This window comes from Coregonus clupeaformis, chromosome 7 (assembly GCF_020615455.1).
Source record: "Coregonus clupeaformis isolate EN_2021a chromosome 7, ASM2061545v1, whole genome shotgun sequence".
Classification (NCBI taxonomy): Eukaryota; Metazoa; Chordata; class Actinopteri; order Salmoniformes; family Salmonidae; genus Coregonus; species Coregonus clupeaformis.
In genome coordinates, this window is record NC_059198.1 from 7,494,535 (window position 1) to 7,515,177 (window position 20,643).

Here is a 20,643-nt window from a genome sequence, read left to right on the forward strand (position 1 = left end):
CGCCCAGACATCGCCCTACACACTGGGCAGACCATTCCTTAAGAGCCCTCTGTTGCCATGAAATAGAGGGATTATGGGTAATCAACCAGGGAAGCCCCAGCACCACCGGATACGCAGGAGAGTCAATAAGATATAGCTGTATAGTCTCCTCATGACCCTCCTGCGTCCCCATCCTAAGTGGAGCTGTGACCTCCCTAATCAACCCCGATCCCAACGGACGGCTATCTAGAGCATGCACAGGGAAAGGTTTGTGGACAGGAAGGAGGGGAATCCCTAACTCTGAACAAAATCTCCGATCTATAAAATTCCCAGCTGCGCCTGAATCTACTAGCGCATTATGCTGGGAACGAGGTGCAACCTGTGGGAAGCAAACAGGTATGGGTAGGTGCACAACAGAGAGCTCTGGGTAAGTGGGGCGCCTACTCACCAGGAAGGACTCCCCAGTGCGTGGCCTGCCGTCTCGTCCCCTAGGAGACCCCCCCCAGCACCTGGCCGTAGTGTGTCCTCCACGGCCACAGTTGGTACAGGGGGTTGGTCCCCCTAGGGCTCCTTCTCCTCTCCTCTCTAGCGCCAGCACCCCCTGAGCTCCATAGGACTAGGCTCGGGAGGTGCTGGAGGGTGGAATGGACAACCCCACTCAGGACGTCCCGCGGGTGGCCAGCAGGGTGTCTAGGCGAATGGCCATGTCCACCAACTGGTCAAACGTGAGGGTGGTGTCCCTGCAGGCCAACTCACGACGGACGTCCTCCCGTAGGCTGCAGCGGAAGTGGTCTATGAGGGCCCGCTCATTCCACCCTGCGTCTGCCGCTAGAGTCCGGAACTCCAGTGCAAACTCCTGGGCGCTCCTCTTCTCCTGTCGGAGGTAGAATAGACGTTCTCCCGCCGCCTTCCCCTCAGGTGGATGGTCGAATACAGCCCTGAAGCGACGGGAGAACTCCGCATAGGTGATCGTCGGGGGGTCTATTCTCTCCATTCGGCGTTGGCCCACCCAACGCCTTGCCGGTGAGACAGGAGATGAGGGCGGAAACGCTCTCGTGTCCCGAGGGCACCGGGTGTACGGTGGCGAGGTAGAGATTCAACTTGTAGGAGGAATCCTTGACACCCGGCAGCGGTACCATCATACGCCCTCGGGAGCAGAGCCGAATCCCACTGGGTTCCGGAGCGTGGACAAAGGGACTGACCGGTGCTGGTGGTAATGTGGGAGGAGGCGTGGGTGCCCAACTGGTCTCCAGGCGATGCAGGGCTATTCATTACTCCCTGCAGAGCGTTGGTGATTTGAGCTATCCTTTCATCCTGTCCGCGGACGCGCTCCTCCCATGACTCGGTCGCTGCTGCTGCTCCTGCTGATTCCATGAGTGGTGTGTAGTTCTGTCAGAGCTGGCGTAGGGGTGGTGTGGAAATCAGATGCAGGATGCAGAAGTAGTCCAAAATACTTTAATAAAGTCCACAGAAATGAATGGCTACAAACAGAGCCGGAGGCACAAGAAAAATAACGCACTCAGCGTAATAAACAAAACACGCACAATAGTGCGGACACTCTACAGAAATAGAGCACAAACTTGACAAGGAAACACCTGCTGACAATGAACAACTACACACAACCACAAGACAGAAACAACGTGAACTTAAAGGACACATAATCAAGACAAAATGAGAAACAGGTGTACCAAAACAGAACAAACCAAACGAACACAGAAACAACGAACGGTGGCAGCTAGTACTCCGGGGACGACGACCGCCGAAGCCTGCCCGAACAAGGAGAAGGAGCAGCCTCGGCAGAAACCGTGACACTCATAAAGACATCAGAAGTCATCAAGGCAAGTGTCCACTCCCTTCAGAGTAAAAGCTACACCCCAGTCATTCAGGAACTTGTTGTAAACCGGAAGGAAAAGGACTGTTATTGGGCATTGACATGATGACTAAAATGAGTTGGATTGTAACACTTTTTGGGAGAAGCTAAGCTAAGATCAAGAGAAATGGCAACCAGAGAAGTGGTACGTTTTTTCATCTCAATTGACTTGCATATAACTTGAGAAAAATGTTGTACTGTATATAAATGACCATTTACACATGGCTTATTAAGTTGTTTAACTTTAGCATCAATCAGTGTAAAAGTATTACTCACACATATTTAAAATATATAGTATGGCCAGTTTAATGTAAGTTAAGATTATTAACTGCTCTCTTATATCAATGTGGTGCGTGTACTGAATTTTCTAGGCAACATTACCATTACTTTGAGCAACTATTCATGTTTTTTCCCATGTACTGTATGTGTACTGTGTGTAGCAGGTACATACTGTGTGCGATAAAAAAACGTGACAGACATCTGATCAAGTTGTCAATACACCACGTTATCAGTAGTTTCATAGTACACACACAGGTGCATGCTATCTGTGTGTGTTTGTGTATGTACTTGTGACTGTACGTGTGTGTTTTTTACAATTTATTCGTTAATCATTGTGGGAATGACAGTCCCTTTAAAGTGGAAGCTTAATGTCAGGCAATATAACACAAAATGTGCACTGGCATGAATAGTAACTCTGTCTCTTTTGTCTCTTGTTTGGGTCTCTCTCAGACCTGAAAGTTGTCCTTCTTGGCGGCAGAAACTCGGGGAAGAGCGAAGTGGGCAATGTGCTGCTGGGTAGGGAGGAGTTTGTCATCAAGGAGCGGACAACGTGCTCTAGAAGAGTGGGAGAGGTGGCAGGTGGGTGGGTCACTGTGGTGGACACACCTGGCTGGTGGTGTGACTTCAACGTGCAGGACACCCCTCAGCTGGTGAAAAGGGAGATAGTTCGCAGTGTATCTCTGTGCATTCCAGGACCCCATGTTTTCCTTATCGTCATTAAGGTACGCTCAGGGTTCTGTGAGAAGCGTCGCAGGGCTGTAGAGGAGCACCTGGCCCTCCTCAGTGAAAGAGTGTGGAGTCACTGTATGGTCGTCTTCACCTGCAGTGACTGGCCTGGACACATGCCCATGGAGCAGCAAGTCAAGAGAGGAGGCAGGCCCCCCTGTGGCTGGTGGAGAAATGCAGTTATAGGTATCACTGCCTCAACTTGAAGAGTGGACCAGGTGGAAATCAGGTCACAGAGCTGTTCATGAAGATGCAGAGACTGGTGACAGAAAATAGTGACAGCTATTTTGACATGGAGGGAATGCTTTTATAAGACGTGGAGGAAAATAAGAGGATAGTGGAGCAAAGGGCTCAGCAGAGATTGATACAGATGCAGAAACAGAGATCTCTGCTCAAGGGTAAGTTATCACTGAGATGGTTCTTAGGAGACAATGTTTTGCCATATTGCCAACAGTAGATTTTTATAATATTTCTGTTCTATCAGGGCTCTACAGTGCGAACATTTTACTTGCAATATTTTGCTGTGCGACCTGGAATTTAAAAATGAAGTATTCTAGCTTTATTACCTCAAATATGTGTAATTGTGCTCCTACATTTCTTTGTGTGCTCCTACATTTTCCAACTTAGGCGCACATGTGCTCCTTGTAAAAAAGGACAGCCTAGAGCCCTATCTATGATGATGTTGAATTGTTTCCTGCTTTTCTAGCAGGGGAGTCATGTCATCTCTCCGACATCAGAGTCGTGCTGCATGATGGGAGCAGGAGATGTTGCCGGGAGACAAGTCACCGTGGTGAACACTCCAGGCTGGTGGATTAATTACTTCTCTCAGGATAGTCCTGTTTTTGACCGACAGGAGATAGTGTGTAGTGTATCTCTTTGCTCTCCTGGTCCACATGCCCTCCTGCTGATGGTGCGTGTGGACCGGTCCTTCACAGAGACCTACAGGAGAGCTGTGCAGGAGCACCTAGAGCTCATCACAGACACAGTCTGGGCTCACGTCATCGTCCTGTTCAACTTTGGGGACTGGCTGGGAGACACAACCATCGAGCAGCACATTGAGAGTGAGGGGGAGGCCCTCCAGTGGCTTGTGGAGAAGTGTGGCAACAGGTGTCATGTCCTCAACAATAGAAGCAATTCAGGATTTCAGGTTACGGAACTGATGAGAAAGATTGAGGAACTGATGTCATACAACAGCAGTTGTTACTGTAAGATTGAGGGTGGCGTTCTGCAGGGGTTGGAGGAGAAGAAGAGGGAAGAACAGAAAAGAGCAGGGGAGAGACTGATGAGAAGGCAGAAACAAGAGAGACTGCCAGATCTCTATTGGGTGAGTTCAATCAATCTCTCTCAAAATGCACTTTAGGTGTCTGATTCTATTCATATTGGTGTGAAATATTTTGGATGAACATTTTCCATTCATTCATAGAGCTGTAAATCAGACAATGTTAATGAAGCACTTTGTATTCATTCATTTTATGTCTACAGTAGACGTGTTATACATGACAGTATTCTTATTTGTTTGTGACAGGGAAGCTCCACTGTCGCTCAGAGCTGAGAATAAGGAAAGGTCAGGGGTAAGACTGTGACAGTGCTGGACCCACCAGGCTGGCTGTCAGTGGGTCCTGGCTCCCTGATGTCTCCTTCAGCCTCTGGGGTAACTGTGGTCCTGGTGGTTGTGAATGTGAGCTCCTCCTTCAGCCACACTCTCCGGAGAACAGCAGAAAAACACCTGGAGGCACTCGGAGAGAAAGTATGGAACCGAACCATGGTCCTATTCACCTTTGGGGACTGGCTGGGGGACACGACGAGCAGCGCATTAAGAGTGAGGGAGAGCCCCTCCAGAGGCTTGTCGAGAAGTGTGGCAACAGATATCACATGTTGGACAGTAAGAGCCAGGGCACCGGTGCACAGGTCACTGAACTGCTGGAGAAGATAGAGGAGATCCTTGTAGAGGAGAGGCTGGAGGTTCTACAGAGAGGAGAACAGGTTGGGAAGTGTCTCACAGTGATGCAGGAGCCAGAGATGGATGGAGTGATGAGACAGGGAGAGGGCATAGAGGTCCCTGCAGCAAACCATACAGACGCTCCCTTTCATGATGGTAAGCAAGACTGATGCACATTAGTTATAACTTACAGTGCATCATGTCATGCTATATTTACTATTTATTCTGACAGAGCTCTCTTGTGTTGCAGCGTGTGAGGTGGCCAGTTCAGAGGACCTTCTAACCCCAGACGACCCAGGAGCCCCAGACCTTGGTGGACAGGGGTTGGCACTACCAGAGGCTAGCGGAGGAGGGTGGACTGGAGAAAATCACTCCATCCTGGATGTGGAGGGGTTTCTGTCCAGCATGGCCAGTGTGCTTCAGGGGAATCAGGAGGGGCTGATGTGGAACATGGGGGGCAGACAGACGCTAGTGGTGAACCTCCCAGACTGGCTCCACACTGGATCTACTCAGAGCCATCATCTGAGATGGAATGGACAGAATGGTAGAAAACCTGTCACCCTGTTCTCTCCAGGACACCAAGCTCTCCTCCTGGTCATACCCGTGGAGCAACCCAAAGAACCAGAATGAATGCTGGTGGAGAAACAGGAAGACATTGTGGATATACAGTCCCTTGGACACCCCAGGTTGAGGGACAGGGCCCTCAAGGAGATCGCCAGAACAGGAGGCCTGCAGGCCCTGATTGACCAATGGGGGAACAGTAACTTGGAGGAGCTTGAATCCTTCATTGACTCCTATTTTGAAACGGTGTGGAAGGAAACCATGGGGTCTTTCATGGTAGAGGAGGAGGACTGTCTCACCAGCAACAGCCCAGAGCTGGATGATGTTGGGGATGATCTTGTAAATAAGGGTGGCCAAGAGGTGCTGTCATCCATTGACAAGAAGCTGTCTAAGCTGGACATCCTGGAGAGCATGCAGAGAGACCTGCTGGAGCTCAGACAGAGCCTGGATCGCAACTGTAACATCATACAGGAACTCAGTGACAAAAGCAAAGCAACACAGGAGCCTGCTGTGCCCTCTGATGCAGGGGAGGCAGAAGAGTAGGAAAGTTGCTAGAGGAGAGATGTTTAACAATAACATAAATTATAAGTTATAGATTGGTTTGTTTGTTTTATCTAATGATGCCCTAACAACTAATTAACAGTATTGATTTATTGATGGAGTTAATGCTTATGGTGAGCCAGTATATTCACAAGATTTCGTTGTGACTTTATGATGTCAAGTGTTTCCACAAGGGGGAGCCCTCTGACAAGTGATTTTGGGGGGGTTGGTCTCCTGCATAGTCAACTGAGGTTACTGTATATATTCACTACACGAAACATTTTAATCACTCCATTATTATGCAAGATACCAGTTATTTTAAATCAGTTATTGCTGATAATTTCCTAGATTATTATTTTATTTATTTTATGAGGCTTGTACAAAGACAGACATATCAGGGTCCAGATGATAGCACATGTATCATGCCATAAAAGTTACATATTATATCAAGAAACATATCATATCATAAAAACATCCTAAAAGTATCTCTCCATCCAAGGGGGAACTCAACAGCAATCTGTTATTTTTTGTGTGTTTGCTCATGGGATGACTTGTTTGAGTGAATGTCAAACGAATTGACAGCAACAAAGACTGAGAGCCGTGGCCCTCTTAAGCTGAGGATGAAAACTCTCTGACTGTGTTGTGCTGTGGTGACTGTCTGCAGGTGCTGCAGCCCCAGCCTCAGCCCACTGGCTGATGACTCATCTCTCTACAGCAGAAGCAGAACATGTACAGTAGAACTGATGCACAACTGGAAGGGAAATAGGTCTTCACATTGGGTCACTACTGTTCATAAATAAGGGCATGGAGTTTTTCCTCTTCAGGTCACATGGTTAGAAAAAACTCCAGGTGCTATTCACAATTGCGCTCCATCTTGCAACATGCTGAGGTATGTGAGAGGGAGAGAGAGAGAGAGATAGATTTCTGGCTGGGTAAGTAAACACTTCTGCTAAAAGCTAAAAGCTTCTGCTAAAAGGCATATTTATCCTCTTCTCTGTCTCCTTCATCCGTCCTCCCCGCCCCCCCAACACACACACTCTTTCAGCTCCAGTTGTGAGTCTCAGCCCTCCCTACCCGTTAAAAAAGATCTGCAGCTCGGACAGAAGGAAGCTGGAGAGAAATGGATCTCTCAGTGTGACGGCGGTGCAGTGGCCGTTTGGCCCGGGAGACAGTCCTGAGCCCCCCCCCCCTCCCCTCACACACACACACACACACACACACACACACAGGATCACGTTTCACTGCCTGCTATTTTTCCAGGTGGAGAGAGAGGATAGTAAAATGAGGGAGGGAGAGAAGCAGGCATGGAGGGAGGGAGAGAGAGGGATGATTTAGACTTGGTGAAAAATAATCAACCATCCCTCACTTGCCCTCTCCACGCTCCAATGTCATGACCCCCCAAAGGGTCGATGTCTGTCTGAGGTGGTGCAGTTGACAGTCGTGGTCAATAGTTTTGAGAATGAAACAAGTATTGGTCTTCACAAAGTTTGCTGCTTCAGTGTTTTTAGATGTGTTTGTCAGATGTTACTATTTATACTGAAGTATAATTACAAGCATTCCATAAGTGTCAAAGGCTTTTATTGACAATTACATTAAGTTTATGCAAAGAGTCAATATTTGCAGTGTTGACCCTTCTTTTTCAAGACCTCTGCAATCCACCCTGGCATGCTGTCAATTAACTTCTGGGCCACATCCTGACTGATGGCAGCCCATTTTTGCATAATCAATGCTTGGAGTTTGTCAGAATTTGTGGGTTTTGTTTGTCCACCTGCCTCTTGAGGATTGACCACAAGTGGAGTTTCCTTGCCATGGACCCAAAATGTCGATGTTTTGTTCCCCGAGCCACTTAGTTATCACTTTTGCCTTATGGCAAGGTGCTCCATCATGCTGGAAAAGGCATTGTTCATCATCAAACTGTTCTTGGATGGTTGGGAGAAGTTGCTCTCAGAGGATGTGTTGGTACCATTCTTTATTCATGGCTGTGTTCTTAGGCAGAATTGTGAGTGAGCCCACTCCCTTGGCTGAGAAGCAACCCCACACATGAATGGTCTCAGGATGCTTTACTGTTGGCATGACACAGGACTGATGGTAGCGCTCACCTTGTCTTCTCCGGACAAACATTTTTCCGGATACCCCAAACAATCGGAAAGGGGATTAATCAGAGAAAATGACTTTACCCCAGTCCTCAGCAGTCCAATACCTGTACCTTTTGCAGAATATCAGTCTGTCCCTGAAGTTTTTCCTGGAGAGAAGTGGCTTCCTCGCTGCCCTTCTTGACACCAGGCCATCCTCCAAAAGTCTTTGCCTCACTGTGCATGCAGATGCACTCACACCTGCCTGCTGCCATTCCTGAGCAAGCTCTGCACTGGTGGTGCCCCGATCCCGCAGCTGAATCAACTTTAGGAGACGGTCCTGGCGCTTGCTGGACTTTCTTGGGCACCCTGAAGCCTTCTTCACAACAACTGAACCTCTCTCCTTGAAGTTCTTGATGATCCGATAAATGGTTGATTTAGGTGCAATTTTACTAGCAGCAATATCCTTGCCTGTGAAGCCCTTTTTGTGCAAAGCAACCTTGCAGGTAACCATGGTTAACAGAGGAAGAACAATGATTTCAAGCACCACCCTCCTTTTAAAGCTTCCAGTCTGTTATTCTAACTCAATCAGCCTGACAGAGTGATCGCCAGCCTTGTCCTCGTCAACACTCTCACCTGTGTTAACGAGAGAATCACTGACATGATGTCAGCTGGTCCTTTTGTGGCAGGGCTGAAATGCAGTGGAAATGTGTTTTTGGGATTAAGTTCATTTTCATGGCAAAGAGAGACTTTGCAATTAATTGCAATTCATCTGATCACTCTTCATAACATTCTGGAGTATATGCAAATTGCCATCATAAAAACTGAGGCAGCAGACTTTGTGAAAATTAATATTTGTGTCATTCTCAAAACTTTTGACCACGACTGTAGATCAGGGGGAGGCCTGAACTTCTATACCCCATAAAGAGTGCATCTTAATATCCATAGGGAAATTTGCTCTCTGATTTCACAGCAGGTCTCAAATATAGTGATATGACACATATGTCTAAATGTTTATATTGTAATTCTTACAATTACTGCAGAGTGAAATAGAGTTTATGTTTCACATAATTAAAAACAAGCTGTTGATTAAAACGCTGCTGGACACAACTGTCATAATGTTTATCTACTGAAAATGAATTTCAATCAATACAAAAACAACAGTGAAGCTTTCATAATATGCCATGGGACCAAGAAGGATTCAGAAGGATTCTATTGGGGGAACAGGACATGGCTTGTGGTCAGGCCCAGTTCCTACTAGCTCATGTCCATGTCACTGGCCAATTTCAACTGTTGTCAATCAAACCAACATCATGAGAGTGATGTGGAAGCTTTTCCCCTCCCTATGCCAGTCCCCCATAAAATGATCCCTGTGGGACTCAATTTGCTGGTCCAAGGAAAGTCTATCAGGTCCCAATTGGCTTACTATCTAGCTGTTCAAGAACTCTTACAAATAACCTAGCTTAATATGAATTCCTTCCTTTTATCAAATGGTACATGTCTGGATATTTCTGTGATTGTTGTTGGATGGTCTTTTTCACCAGTAAACGATTCTGATACGGATGGGGTTGTATATAGAGGACACTGGGATGCTATAACAGCAAGGCTATTGCTTTGTGGCTGGATTGATAAGAGACACAAAGAGCCTGTTGGGATGCAGCATGCAGGTTGTCTATAGGTTTATAGGGATGGTGATTGGAGAGTGAGATGAGGAGAATACAGCAGGACAGAGAGGAGGAGGGGAAAGATTTAAAGTTCAAATTCTGGCATCCATTTGCAAAGACATAAGCATGCCACACACACTGACACAAACACATCCTGTATACACACTTGCATGGCACGTACTGTACACACACACCCACACGCAAACACACACCCATGCAAACGCACACACACACCCATACAAATGCACGCACACACACACAGACAGACAGACAGAAAGTTGACTTTCTCTTTGTTTGCTTGTTGAGGATTTCCAGGACATTAGCTTGAAGCCATGTGTGCGTCTTGACTGAACCTGTCCCAGCCACACAAGGTTAAAGGCTTTGATCACTGCCAATTGTCACACCCTGGCTCTGGGACTCTATATGTTGAGCCAGGGTGTGTTCATTCTATGTGTTCTGTTTCTATGTTGGGTGTTCTAGGTTGTGTATTCTATGTTTGCCTGAATGACTCCCAATCAGAGGCAACGAGTGTCAGCTGTTGGCTGGTTGTCTCTGATTGGGAGCCATATTTATACTGTCTGTTTTCCCTTGGTGTTTGTGGGTTTTTGTTCCGTGTTCGGTCATTGTCACCGTGGACTTCACGAGTCGTTTATTGTTTTTGTTCGTGCTTTAATATAATAAAGTAACATGTTCATTCATCACGCTGCGCATTGGTCTACTTCTCTCCCTGACGATCGTGACAGAAAAACCCACCATACCAGGACCAAGCAGCGTGTCCAGGAGCAGGCAGCCTGGACATGGGAGGAGACATTGGACGGGAAAGGGTCCTGGACCTGGGAGGAGATCCTGGCCGGGATGGATCGCCGGCCATGGAGTGAGACAGTTGAGAGGCGACGGAGAGAGGAGCAACGGCGTAAGCAGTGTCAGCGTCGGACGGTCGAGAGGCAACCCAAAAAAATTTTTTAGGGGGGCACACGGCAGGGGCGACTGGGCAGCAGGAGGGCTGCCACAGGGCGATAGGTGAGGAGGCCACCAGGTTAAGGGGGCTACTGGCCCAGAGGAGCAGGAGTTAGTGTTGCAGAGGATGGAGCTATTGGAGGCGATAAGGGAAAGGGTGAGAAATGAGGCACGGCGAGAGGAACTCGGTAGGCAGCTGAGGGAGCGGAGGGTTATGATGAAACCCAGTCCCGCTCCTCACACCAAGCAAGTGGTGTGCGTCACCAGTCCGGTCCGGCCCGTTCCTGCTTCCCGTACTAAGTGTACGGTGCACGTCGCCAGCCCAGCCCGGCCTGTTCCTGTCCCTCGCACCAAGCCTACGGTGTGCGTCGCCAGCCCGGCCCGGCCTGTTCCTGCTCCACGCACCAGGCCTACGGTGTGCGTCGCCAGCCCAGCCCGGCCTGTCCCTGCTCCACGCACCAAGCCTACGGTGTGCGTCGCCAGCCCAGCCCGGCCTGTTCCTGCTCCACGCACCAGGCCTACGGTGTGCGTCGCCAGCCCAGCCCGGCCTGTACCTGCTCCACGCACCAAGCCTACGGTGTGCGTCGCCAGCCCAGTCCGGCCAATCCCTGCTCCACGCACCAAGCCTACGGTGTGCGTCGACAGCCCAGCCCGGCCTGTCCCTGCTCCACGCACCAAGTCTAAAGTGCGCGTCGCCAGCCCGGCCCGGCCTGTTCCTGCCACTCGCACCAAGTCTACGGTGCGCGTGTCGCCAGCCCGGCCCGGCCTGTTCCTGCCACTCGCACCAAGTCTGCGGTGCGGCGTCGCCAGCCCGGCCCGGCCTGTTCCTGCCACTCGCACCAAGTATACGGTGCGCGTCGCCAGCCCGGCCCGGCCTGTTCCTGCCACTCGCACCAAGTATACGGTGCGCGTCGCCAGCCCGGACCGGCCTGTTCCTGCCACTCGCACCAAGCCAGGGGTGCGAGTCGTCAGCCTGGTCCAGCCCGTTCCTGCTACTCGCACCAAGCCAGGGGGTGCGAGTCGTCAGCCTGGTCCGGCCCGTTCCTGCTACTCGCAGCAAGCCAGGGGTGCGAGTCGTCAGTCCGGTGAGGCCCGTTCGCTCCCACGCACCAAGCCAGGGTGCGAGTCGTCAGTCGGTGAGGCCGTTCGGCCCACGCACAAGCCAGGGGTGCGAGTCGTCAGCCTGGTAAAGCCCGTTGCTGCTCCACGCCCAAGCCAGGGGTGCGAGTCGTCAGTCGGTGAGGCCCGTTCCGGCTCCACGCACAGGCCAGGGGTGCGAGTCGTCAGTCCGGTGAGGCCCGTTCCGGCCCACGCACCAAGCTAGAGTGCGATCGTCAGCCGGTCCGGCCCGTTGCTGCTCCACGCACAAGCCAGGGGTGCGATCGTCAGCCGGTCCGGTCAGTTCCTGCCTCACGCACCAAGCCAGGGGTGCGGCGTCGTCAGTCTGGCACAACCCGTGCCTGGGTCATCGGTGCCAAATCAGGTACCGCTCAACTGCTCCACAACGGAGCTGAAGCTAGCCGCTCCTGCTACGTCCCAGGTCAGCTCCAGCAGCGGGGGCCAGACCGGACCAGGGGCGCTATGGGGGGTTTATTGGAGGGTGGTGGGCAAGGCCGGGGCCGGAGCCGCCGAGGAGGTGTGCCCACCCAGCCCCCCCCTGTTTTGCTCTTGTTGAGGCGGTCGCAGTCCGCGCCCTTTAGGGGGTACTGTCACACCCTGGCTCTGGGACTCTATATGTTGAGCCAGGGTGTGTTCATTCTATGTGTTCTGTTTCTATGTTGGGTGTTCTAGGTTGTGTATTCTATGTTTGCCTGAGGGTGACTCCCAATCAGAGGCAACGAGTGTCAGCTGTTGGCTGGTTGTCTCTGATTGGGAGCCATATTTATACTGTCTGTTTTCCCTTGGTGTTTGTGGGTTTTTGTTCCGTGTTCGGTCATTGTCACCGTGGACTTCACGAGTCGTTTATTGTTTTTGTTCGTGCTTTAATATAATAAAGTAACATGTTCATTCATCACGCTGCGCATTGGTCTACTTCTCTCCCTGACGATCGTGACACCAATGAGGCAAACAATATGACCAGGCTGCCATGTGCAAACAAGCATACGCAGAACACAGACAGACAGACAGACAGACACACACACACGCACACTTTTCTCTTTCCACATCCGCCCTGGGTGACAAGTAAAATTACACACAATAAAAAAAGACATATTGAAGCACACACATAGACATAATGAAGGCCTACATGCACATTTGTGTTTGGATGTTTTGGATTCATAAGTAAGCTTTCTTTGGATTGCCATGTCACAATTGGTTTATTATTAATTTGCATGGTTTATTATATTGGATCAGGCACACACTTTGATTGTCCTATTAAATTGAATAATTCATTAGTAAATAGTCTCCTGGCCTTCTCATGCAATCTCACATACACTAAGACACTTTGATCATTCCACTGTTTGATATACTGAATACATGACTAGCTGCGTGTGTCCAGAACAAAATAGCTGAGAGCCTTAACCCCCCCGCCGTCAATACATATTGTATGTATTGAGGGATATAAATGAAACCATTTCATAGTGCAAATAGCAAACTACTGATACTGATATACTAATACTAAACTAAATTACTGATATGTTCTTGAAACTTTATACACACCATTTTACACAATACAGTAATAACAGTATTGTTGTGGAAAATGTGAATTCTGCCACAACAATATGCAATAATAATCCTTTCCTGAAGTTCTCCCTGCCCTCTAAAGAAGGCCCCAGGGGAGGTTTCAAGGTCCCCACCTCCCAACATTATCAATATTCACCCAGAGCAGACCATCCATTTAGCTGATTAGAGCTGGTAGCTCAACCAGACTGATTAGAATGGGAGGGGAGAGCAGGAGGGAGACTAAAGAGAATCACTCCTCTCTTCTCTGTTGCCTGTATGTGGTGGTGAGTGTCCAGTTGCAAAATACTGCTATGCATCCATCCACCAGGTTGGGTTCCTACATGGTGGTGGATGAGGGGAGTTACCCCCATGTGCTCTATGACACACTGTACAATCAGTAGAAGGGAGGCAGGACCCACTGGACACAGACGTCAATTCAACGTCTATTCCACATTGGTTCAAAGTAATTTCATTGAAATTACGTGGAAACCATGTTGATTCAAGTAGTGTGTGCCCAGTGGGGAGTTTTCCATTCTAGTCTATACACACAACATGAACAACCTAGCATCTATCCCATGAATGTAAACGGGATGCTGTGTTTATTAGCTGACCTGCGTGCTTAGGGACAAGATCCTTCTCACATCTAGGGGATGTCAGGGGCACACTGGACTTCCATCATGTTTGGAGCTGAATTCTCAGACCACATCCTCAGGGCCAACAGAGGACCACCATGCCTGTATTTGTCTGACACCCTCTCACTCCTCAATGCTCTAATGGTCAGATAGACCATGCTGTGATAGACAGTTCTGTCTCTATCACCTGTACAAACACAGGGAGCCTAGGCTTGGCCACTTCCCTGTGATATCCTCCAGGTCTTGCTAGTGGCACCAAGGCACTCAAGGGTCATCCCCTCTAACAGGTCAGGTGCTTTACAACCTGGTCTCCCCAGCCTCAGTGTACCTTGCCACAACCCTGACCACTGACTCTGTTTGGCTTCGTGCTGCTGCCTTACGAGGTGACAGCAGGGGAGCGGGCGTGAGCCGGGAGGGGGACACGGTCCTGTCGCCAGGCGTGTAACCAGGAACAGGGTTGTGGGACTTTACAACCCCTCAGGACCATTACATAACACCTGCCCATTGTTTATGTTAGTATTGTGGGTGCTGGGTTAGTGAACTGAGAAAGGTGGTGTTAGTGGGTGTGTGGGTCGAGTCAGGGTAAACACATTGCACCATCACAGGCTGTGTGGAGACAGCGGTTGGCCTTGGACAGTGGTTGGACAGTGGTTTCCGTTGTCCCCTCCCAGATAGAATGAGCATCTCAGGAGCTATAATATGACCTATAACTCTGCACTAGCTCTCCCTCCTGAGCCAGAGTCTATGCATTCTGGGTGGGGATTGGGGAAGCCACAGAGTCCAGGGGTAGATTGGGTCAAAGTCTGGTCATGGTCAGTGCCTCCCCTAACAGCCCCCAGCCCACCTCCCTCTAGCCTCACAGATGTCTGAGGAGGACTGTGACTGAGACATGAGGTTGAGTTTACACTATGAAGATACAGTATAGCCACACAATGCATGATGAGGGGTGCTGTATAACAAGTTGTAACCGTTTTCCTTTTTCTCCTTGGTTTCATACAGAGCTGTCATTTGAATTTACTGTCCATGTAAGTCAGAGGAATTTTGCATAGTGCAAAGCATAGTAAACATGACTCAATCTTGCAAAATACTCACAGGGGAGAGTTATGCATGCACACACATAACTAGAACAAAGGAATGTTCCCTAAAAGAAACAGAGGGAGAGATTACAGTCATCTGGGATTTTGGACTTGCTGACCGCAGGCCCCAAAACAGAATGGATATCATTAGTCAGCCCATTAACAAGAGGGCTAATTAACACATAACTAATGCACTTAGCATCACATTATGATTGAGGGGGGAGCACAGAGTCTTTCACAGCTATCCCCCCCCCCCCCATAACCTGTTGTTCTAATGAAAACACATTACAGAATGATGCAGAATCTTCAGGTTTCTAAGCAATCAACAACTCCACCTGAATGTGGTTCCCATAATAACACTTTAAGGGGGGAGAGGGGGCGTTTATATAATGGTTCTGATGGGATCATCTTTTTGTGCATCCTTTTTCATCATCCTCTTTGAACCCTTGACATCCGATCTGAACACAGAACTCAATCCATCTGTCAGGGTTACGGTAAATGCAAAAAATGAATGTGACAACACAAAGATGGCTGGCCAATGAAAAATGTATGCTCCCCTGCTGCAGTCTTGGCTAATGTCCATATTTGAACATTTCCCCCCCCGTCTATCTATACTTACAAACTATTTGTGCCGGCGCTCTTTTATGTAAAGGAACCATATTTCTTGTTTTTATATGTTGGGCTTTTCTATAACCATTCTCAGGTGATAGGCTATTCCCTACTTGGCAATAGATACACACATGTGGTGTCCACTCTCTCCACTCCATGCTGCAATGCACACTAGGGGACAGTCCACCTCTTAGATCAGCCTCTACCTGCCCGGTCCCAACCTCAGTGCACACTGTGCTGATAGGCCCTAACTCCTAATTTGTCTATTAATATTCTGTATTATGTCATGTTTCATGTTTTGTGTGGACCCCAGGAAGAGTAGCTGCTGCTTTTGCAACAGCTAATGGGGGATTCTAATAAAATATACAAAATACCAAATACTGTGCTGATAGGCCCTAACTCCAGTACACTGTGCTGATAGGCCCTAACTCCAGTACACTGTGCTGATAAGCCCTTACTCCAGTACACTGTGCTGATAGGCCCTAACTCCAGTACACTGTGCTGATAAGCCCTAACTCCAGTACACTGTGCTGATAGGCCCTAACTCCAGTACACTGTGCTGATAAGCCCTAACTCCAGTACACTGTGCTGATAGGCCCTAACTCCAGTACACTGTGCTGATAAGCCCTAACTCCAGTACACTGTGCTGATAAGCCCTAACTCCAGTACACTGTGCTGATAAGCCCTAACTCCAGTACACTGTGCTGATAGGCCCTAACTCCAGTACACTGTGCTGATAGGCCCTAACTCCAGTACACTGTGCTGATAGTTTCCAACTCCAGTACACTGTGCTGATAGGCCCTAACTCCAGTACACTGTGCTGATAGTTTCCAACTCCAGTACACACTGTGCTGATAGGTTCTAAGTGTTGTTGTAACCCTATGCAACAGCTCTAGGGGCTGGTTGTCCAAACCAAATATAGTTGTGTCTAACCAGAGCTGCATCTGCACATTCACTTACAAAATACAAGGTACTTTGTTTCCACGCAACCAATGTTGGTAGTATTTGTTTACTGTACGTCATGGTACACTACATGGCCAAAGATATGTGGATACCTGCTCGTCGAACATCTCATTCCAAAATCATGGGCATTAATATGGAGTTGGGTCCCCCTTTGCTGCTATAACAGCCTCCACTCTTCTGGGAAGGCTTTCCACTAGATGTTGGAACATTGCCGCGGGGACTTGCTTCCATTCAGCCACAAGAGCATTAGTGAGGTTGAGCATTGATGTTGGGTGCTTAGGCCTGGCTCGCAGTCGGCATTCCAATTCATCCCAAAGTTGTTTGATGGGGTTGAGGTTAGGGCTCTGTGCAGGCCAGTCAAGTTCTTCCACACCGATCTCGACAAACCATTTCTGCACAGGGGCATTGTCATGCTGAAACAGGAAAGGCCCTTCCCCAAACTGTTGCCACAAAGTTGGAAGCACAGAATCGTCTACAATGTCATTGTATGCTGTAGCGTTAAGATTTCCCTTCACTGGATCTAAGAGGCCTTGCCCGAACCATGAAAAACAGCCCCAGACCATTATTCCTCCTCCACCAAACTTTACAGTTGGCACTATGCATTGGGGCAGGTAGCGTTCTCCTGGCATCCGCAAACCCAGATCAGTCCGTCGGACTGCCAGATGTGAAGCGTGATTCATCACTCCACAGAACTCGTTTCCACTGCTCCAGAGTCCAATGGCGGCAAGCTTTACACCACTCCAGCCGACACTTGGCATAGCGCATGGTGATCTTAGGCTTGTGTGAGGCTGCTCTGACATGGAAACCCACTTCATGAAGCTCCCGACAAACAGTTATTGTGCTGACGTTGCTTCCAGTGGCAGTTTGGAATGTGGGTAGTGAGTGTTGCAACCGAGGACAGACGATTTTTACGTGCTACGCACTTCAGCATTCGGCGGTCCCGTTCTGTGAGCTTGTGTGGCCTACCACTTCGTGGCTGAGCCGTTGTTGCTCCTAGACGTTTCTACTTCACAATAACAGCACTTACAGTTGACTGGGGCAGCTCTAGCAGGGCAGAAATTTGACAAACTGACTTGTTGGAAAGGTGGCATCCTATGACGGTGCCACGTTGAAAGTCACTGAGCTCTTCAGTACGGGCCATTCTACTGAAAATGTTTGTCTATGGAGATTGCATGGCTGTGTGCTCGATTTTATACACCTGTCGGCAACGGGTGTGGCTGAAATAGGTGAATCCACTAACTTGAAGGGGTGTCCACATACTCTATGCTAGCGAAGGGAGTTCAATGTTCTGACTGCTGTGGGGGGGGGACCGTTTTTAAAACGTTCAGTTTTGGTGGTCAATGACCTGTAGGGCCTACCAGAGGGGAGGGGCTGAAAGAGGTAATTGGATGGATGGGAGGGGTCGTTGATTATTTTTTCTGCACGTTTGGAGGCGCTTGGTGTACAGGAAGCCCACAGAGGGAAGGTCCCAGGACAGATAGTAATCTTTGAGGCTTTCAACACAACCCTCTCTAGTCTCTTCTTAGTGAGACTGTCCATGTTACCATACCAAACTGCAATGGACTGTATGAGACAAAGTCATGAGTAAGGTACTTTCAGAAACGTATCAAATGTCATTACTTATCCGAATAAATATAAGGCCATTCAGCTACTTTACTGATTCAAACCTTTGAAAAGTTCAACCTCATCAAATCGTTATCACAAGTATATTTCATGAGTGACCTTGCCGAAGTGGAATGACATTGGTTTAAGTATGCTGACTAATCATTAAGACAGGAACATGATATGTGGGCAGAGAATAATACATGTCTCATAGAAGGGCTTGTCAGCATACCATAACTATATGCACAACACTACTTAAAGAGCTCTCCTTCAGTGGCTATTTGTTATTTATGGCCAGTTGGATAGATACATTTCAGCTATAAGTACTACAGTATACACCTCCATAACCATGTAATCATCATATTCATCATCACCTCTTTCAATGGGTTGTTTATCCATTAGCAAGTTGCCATGACAATCATCTTAACAAACCAACCAAGTGTATGACAACAAACTATGGTAGGCCTACCACCTACCATAATGGATAATAATATAGTCTTAAGAGTCATATCGTGGCTACATGCATACAAACAAAAACCAACTTGAGGGTGACACCATCTGTAATGGTCAGTGACACAGTAGAAGACTTTCTTAATGGTGTATTTCCTATGCAGTGTTTTAGATTAGGCTAAAGTGACTGGTTGGTCCGTGTCCTCTGGATGGGGGACATGGGGGTGTGAGGAGTGGGGGCTGGTCTTCTGGGAGGATGTGGGATCATTGATGTGTCCAAAGATCAATAAGGGAGAGCATTCAGATCTCAACGGTGAAACCCTAACCAGCCTGCCAATACAAGGGGCTTCAGCCCATAGGTAGAGTAGAACCCCTCAGCTGATAGGTACAGAAGGGGTGGAGACAGACAGGGTCAGGGGGACAATAAGGTTAAAGTGGAAGTGGGACATGACGGTGGCAGGTTCAGTGTGCTGCAACGGATTGGTGGCTTCTGTTGGCCAAATTGTCCGAGATCAATAGCCATCAACACTGGTTTGCCTTTAAGTGTAAAGGGTAAATACCTCAATGAGCATTAAACACAATTATAGAACTCAGACGTGCATTAGTGGTCTTTCAGTGGCCTTCCCAAATTTAGTGTATCGTCAAGGACTCTGGAGCCTGTCCAAAAACTCCACATAATGGACCATGTGATATGCTTTGATGGACAGGTTCAATACAGAACATATCCCAGAGGTGTGTGTATGAGCATAATGGCTCAATTGAAAATTCACACTCTCTCTCACTCTATTCACTTGCCATATGGCGTTGTGTCATCATGGTACTATAAGTACAAGTGGTAGGTCAACGGTTGTAAGCTTTGGTATGAAATTACATGACATGAAATTATGTTATAAAATGGATTGTAAAACATGAGTCAATATTAATTCAGTTGTTTCTTTCTTGAAAGTGCACATCCCTCATTGAACTGACTTTCCTTTGATAGCCTGATCATTCACAGTAGTGTTACTTCAGGGATGACCAACTATGCAAGTTAAGCAGTCTCCCTCTTGTGGTGTATCATTATATTGTGCTAGAAGATTCTGTGGTGTAGCTGGTAAAAATCCTAGCAATATGAGCCATGTTACAATTCCCACCATGTGGGTTAACCCTATTGTCGCGATGCATAGGGTTAATATAGCGGAGACCCGGATTCGTTTCCCGCTTCCTCTGTTCGCTATGTTGGTGTCAGAAGTGGGATTGCGGCCGAGAGGCCATCGGAAGGTACGGACATATGTGTGAAGGGCCTTGAAAGAAAGTCGACGTGCCTACCCGTTCGAAAGGCGGGTCCTCGCTATATGATCCACTTTACAATTCCCACCAAGTGGTTTAACCCTATTGGCGCGATGCGTATGGTGTTGCTTCCCACTTCTTCTTTTCGCTACATGTACTGTATATATATTATTTTTTAGGTGCGGCTGGTAAATATTGTAGGCTATAGGCCTACGTACCGTAGCCTACTATGTACTACGCAGAAAGCGCAAGAATCAAGCTGTGCCTTGAATGATGATGTGCTTGACACCTGACCCTGAAAAAGGCACAGTGATGCCAAAACGTTGGTGGTTTACTCAATAAATTACTGTGAGCTTGTATATAGAGTGTGCGACATTCTTTGTTAGTTTCTTTTTTAGCGTACAGTTTGTTCGCCTTTGGTCAGCACCTCTACCAACTTTGTTGGGGTGTGCACCAGCTCATGCTTTTTATTAGACACCCAAATAATAAATATAAAGTTGACACAATAATACAGACCACATGAATAAAAAGATGATCAACAAAACTGCATGTGAAAAACGCATCTACCCAAAGATTTCAAGTAGATTTCCGGGGATGCTTTCTATGGCAAACAACATGCAATGCAACGCTTCGGAGGGAGAGCGAGAGAGAGAGAGAGAGAGAGAGAGAGAGAGAGAGAGAGAGAGAGAGAGAGAGAGAGAGAGAGAGAGAGAGAGAGAGAGAGAGATATGAAGTGTCAGAAAAGTGACTCCAGTAGAACCTTGTCTCTTGTCTGTGTAGATCAGGGTTCCCCA

General features: G+C 48.2%; 1 protein-coding gene across 1 annotated transcript; it reads left to right on the forward strand.

The window, feature by feature from the left end:
• Window positions 1-4,500: 4,500 nt before the first annotated feature.
• On the forward strand, window positions 4,501-6,113 carry LOC123491304. The gene is made up of 2 exons (XM_045221593.1): window positions 4,501-4,949; window positions 5,044-6,113. The coding sequence occupies exons 1-2, from the start codon at window positions 4,604-4,606 to the stop codon at window positions 5,421-5,423; spliced, it is 726 nt and encodes a 241-aa protein (XP_045077528.1). The 5' UTR covers window positions 4,501-4,603; the 3' UTR covers window positions 5,424-6,113.
• The last annotated feature ends 14,530 nt before the right edge of the window (window positions 6,114-20,643 follow it).

Bases quoted from the DNA above. Each gene is read 5' to 3' on its own strand.
- LOC123491304 (XM_045221593.1), top strand. From the start codon at position 4,604: ATGGAACCGAACCATGGTCCTATTCACCTTTGGGGACTGGCTGGGGGA. The intron at 4,950-5,043 runs GTAAGCAAGACT...CTTGTGTTGCAG, and splicing joins AGACGCTCCCTTTCATGATG to CGTGTGAGGTGGCCAGTTCA.